General features: G+C 38.9%; 1 protein-coding gene across 1 annotated transcript in view; it reads right to left on the bottom strand.

The window, feature by feature from the left end:
* Positions 1-616: 616 nt before the first annotated feature.
* creb3l2 (cAMP responsive element binding protein 3-like 2) overlaps positions 617-3,790 on the bottom strand; it is a 27,785-nt gene continuing 24,611 nt past the window's right edge. Inside the window, exons 11-12 of the mRNA XM_073481014.1 lie at positions 3,413-3,647; positions 617-3,104 (exon numbers count right to left, since the gene is read on the bottom strand). Of these exons, the coding sequence (XP_073337115.1) occupies positions 3,029-3,104; positions 3,413-3,647 (311 nt within the window). The 3' untranslated portion in view covers positions 617-3,028. The remainder of the gene's footprint in view (positions 3,105-3,412; positions 3,648-3,790) is intronic.

The raw sequence follows: 3,790 nt of genomic DNA, 5'->3' as shown, positions 1-3,790 counted from the left end.
CTTGAATCTTCACCGTAGCTGCTAAGCTAAAAGCGTACACCTCGAGGGAAGTGCGCGCTGAGGGTGTACATGATGTCTTTTCAAATGAATTTTGGATCTCGGGCCTTCCAGAGACTTGGATCGTGCTGGACGAGCTGCATGGAGCCGTTTTATGTTTGTTTTGGTTGTTTTAACTGTACATGTGCTTTACAGTATGATTCACTCAACACAACTTTTCTTTACCTTCCTGCAACTTAGTTTTACAGTGTGATAACTGTACAGTAATTTTAATGTAATGAATGAAAGGATCCTTTGTTTCCTATGTTTCCCTCCACGATGTCAACAAATGATCTACATTGCTGAAAAATGTGTCACTCCTGACAGTGATGCTATGTGAGCTGATTAAAGATTTTAGTGACTGTCGGGTACTATTTACGACGCCGGTCTCCATCTTGGTTTAGTGTATTAGCATGCTGACATTTGCCAGCCGAAGGTTGATGGTAATGTCATTTGATTTGCAGGTAATTGGTCATAAAACAAACTACTTAACAACATAATATAATCGGAAATACTGTCTCGTCTTCTTTTCCTTAATGGAAACCGAGTTCCACGAACAAACCACACACAACCACAGATATGATGCTTTTACTAAGGAAAATACTTTATTCATTTGAAAGCAAAGAGACAGAAAGTCTACGTCAGAGTGGCTTTACACAGGAGCAACGTGGAAATGAAACTGATTTGGAAAACGATCTCTAACGGCTGCTAGTTTCAGTCTGAGCTAGAGGAGAATTTTCCATAAAAAAATGATCAAAACATAAAAACATGTTCATCTCTCCTATACAACCTTTGTAGACTGTGAGGAATGTAGTTTTGGCTACCTTGGAGCATCGTCACTGCATCCTAACTACAGCACAGACAGATTTAACAATGAGTCTTTGATGGTCTAGCCTCTGATCTACAAAGCTTAAAATATGAGACTTTGATACACAAATCTTGTTTTCTAGTCTCTAAACAGGACTGGGATCTATTTAAGTTGACAGTTTGATTCATCCTCAGTCGTAAAACACAGTTTGTTATGTTTCTTGGCTTATTAAACTTCAATTTTGACAGGAGGAAATTGGTTAAAACTCATCTGACTAACAAACAACAACAAAATGAATGTACAGAAGGCGAACTGGCCTCATGTGATATAAGAGGACTGTAACACACATGAAAGAACGTGTTTCAATAAAGCTCAGAAAACTCAAAAACCCATCTGTGAGACACTTGAAATGGAGAGTTACGACATTTAAAGCCACGATGTGTGATTAACAAACCCAGCAGACAGTCAGGACAAACCATGACGGTATCACGTTCATAATTTATCAACAACATCCAGAATAGACTCGTTATGAATTATAGATTGGTTCATAAACTGCAGATCCCAGACACATTTAGACTTCCTCATTTATTAACAAGTTATATTTACAAAAATAGATACTTTTTAAATTCATTTCTGGGATGAAAGTTTTCTTTTTGGCAAATGCTGAAAGTGTTTAAGGCAAAAAAAAAACATCGCAGGATTTAAGGCAAAAATAAAGTGAGCGCAGGAAGTTGATTCTGTGGTTCCATCACACATTTTAAAAAAAGACACAGTTTGACATTTTGGGGAAATATTTTTTCTTCTCTTTTTTGCCAAGATTGAACTGAGAAGATTGATACCAAACTCAGGTACGTCGCAAAGCATGTTTAGCATGCTAAGCAGCTAGCAGCCCCAGCCCATTCTGGTCCAAAGCTCCCGTGCTACCGGTGTAAACACCAACACGTCCTCGGTGTTTTGAGCTCCCAGTCCAGACAACTAGCTGCACGGCTAACTGAGCTAACTTGCTAACTTTAGTATCGATCTTCGCATCTAACGCTCTGTAAAAGTAAGCAAATAAGCGTATTTTCTATGATGTCAACATTATGGGATATATTAAAGTTATTTTGACGTGTAGTTTTCTGCATTTCTGCAACATTCTGTAGGATATCAAGCCAAATATTGACATAATACAGAGAGAGCTAAGTCAAAATGTCTAAAGCATAGCTAACAGGGTCCTTACATGTCAAATATGAACATTTGTGGGGGGGGAAAGCTGCTTTTTTCTTTTGGTAAACATTCATATTTAGCTGGATTTTTGAAATTTCAGTCAGTATTCGTTGTGGAAAAAATGGCAGATCGCCTGCAAGTGACTGGCAGACCTGCTAACATCCCAAACATGATGTTAAAAGTGTCTTGATATGTGACATTTAGTCTTCAGCTACTGGAAATCAGTTGCTAGAACTCTACTTAATCCTTTTTCGTTCTTTTGCAGCCAATATATCAACTTTTTCTCCCAAATAAGCGCAGGAACCCCGGAGCTAAGCCTTCAAATGTTTGCAACGCTAAGTCAGAACAGGAAAAAAAATATGCACAATATATAAAAAGAGTACAATAAAATAAAAACGCAAAAATACAATATGAACACAAGTATCAAAATGGGATGTATGCATCACTGGAATGAAATAAAAACATTTAATATTAAAAGAAATACAACTACAAAGAGCAATAATTTTTTTGAAAAACAAAAAAAAAGTTTCTATAAATACAAAGGTTCTCTGTCAGTGTCCTGTAAAAAGCCTCACATGTCATATTTTAATATACTTTCTACTGGAATAAATGCCTTGTTATATTATTCACTAGATCTGTTTGAATTTATCTCAAGTGTTTCATGCCGATACAACTTTAAGTTATTCAGTGCAACTTTACTTCAGAAATTAAGGCAACCAGTGCCTCTTTGTTATCATTATTATTAATATTATTATTAATATTATTTAATTATTACTACTATTTCAGTGTATCTGATTTAGCAGAGATGGCAGAAACAAAATGACCTTAAACAATCAGCAGTGGGAACTACTGTATGAGGTTTGCTCCAGGACACTGAACCATGCTCCAGAGAGGGCAGGGGTCAAAGGTCATCATGGGCTTCAGGTGAGGTGAGGTGGGGCGGGGTTGTGGGGGGAGGGGGGGGTGTTGATATGAACCTCAGGAGGTCTCGTTGACCGTTCGCTCCAGCTCTATCACTTTACTCCTGCTCTCATTCGCCCTCTGCTCCAGAGACCTGAGAGACAAAGATCAGCGTATGAACCGTACTGCAGACCGGAGTCTCTGTTAACAGTAACACACAAGCAGATCCGCCTGATCCGGACATGATGTTTTTTGCACAAAGAAAGGAAGAACTTCATGTATAACATATGCCGAATTTACAAGAAGGCCCAAATGATTAAGAATTTGTTAGAGGCAGCATTTCACAAATGTTATAAGGCTTCTCCTGACTCAGCAACTCACAAAATCGGGCAATTTTATAAGGGAGTCTGGTACATTTCTCTCCCTCTTCATCTCCTTGCTGTTGTTGAGTGTTGTGTTTACCTGTGCATGTCCAGCAGCAGGTTGTTTGACGTCTGCGTCTCGTTGCTTTTATTCCTGAAAGGTGGGTGCGTTTCCACCCTGCTGGGCTCCACCACCAGTTTCTGCTGCTCCGAGCGACGCCATGCTGCCATGACGACGGCCGGCGCGTCCTCTAATTGGTCGGGATATTCTCCGCCCAGGCCGAGGACGTATGGCGGCTCCTCTTCGAAGGTCGATAACAGACTCCTCGACTTGACTGAAAGAGAGACGAAAAAGAAAGATTTAAATTAAAATTATTTTAACTCGCTTAACGCTTAGATTTTTTCTTTTGCATGTTTACAGTATCTTAAACAGGATGATAAAGTTTTTTAACCTTTTCATACTGAACACACACAAAAC

The sequence above is a fragment of the Pagrus major genome, chromosome 14 (genome assembly GCF_040436345.1).
Source record: "Pagrus major chromosome 14, Pma_NU_1.0".
In the NCBI taxonomy this organism is placed as follows: domain Eukaryota; kingdom Metazoa; phylum Chordata; class Actinopteri; order Spariformes; family Sparidae; genus Pagrus; species Pagrus major.
The sequence above is the reverse complement of the archived record's forward strand: the minus strand, read 5'-3'. Positions and strand labels throughout refer to the sequence as shown.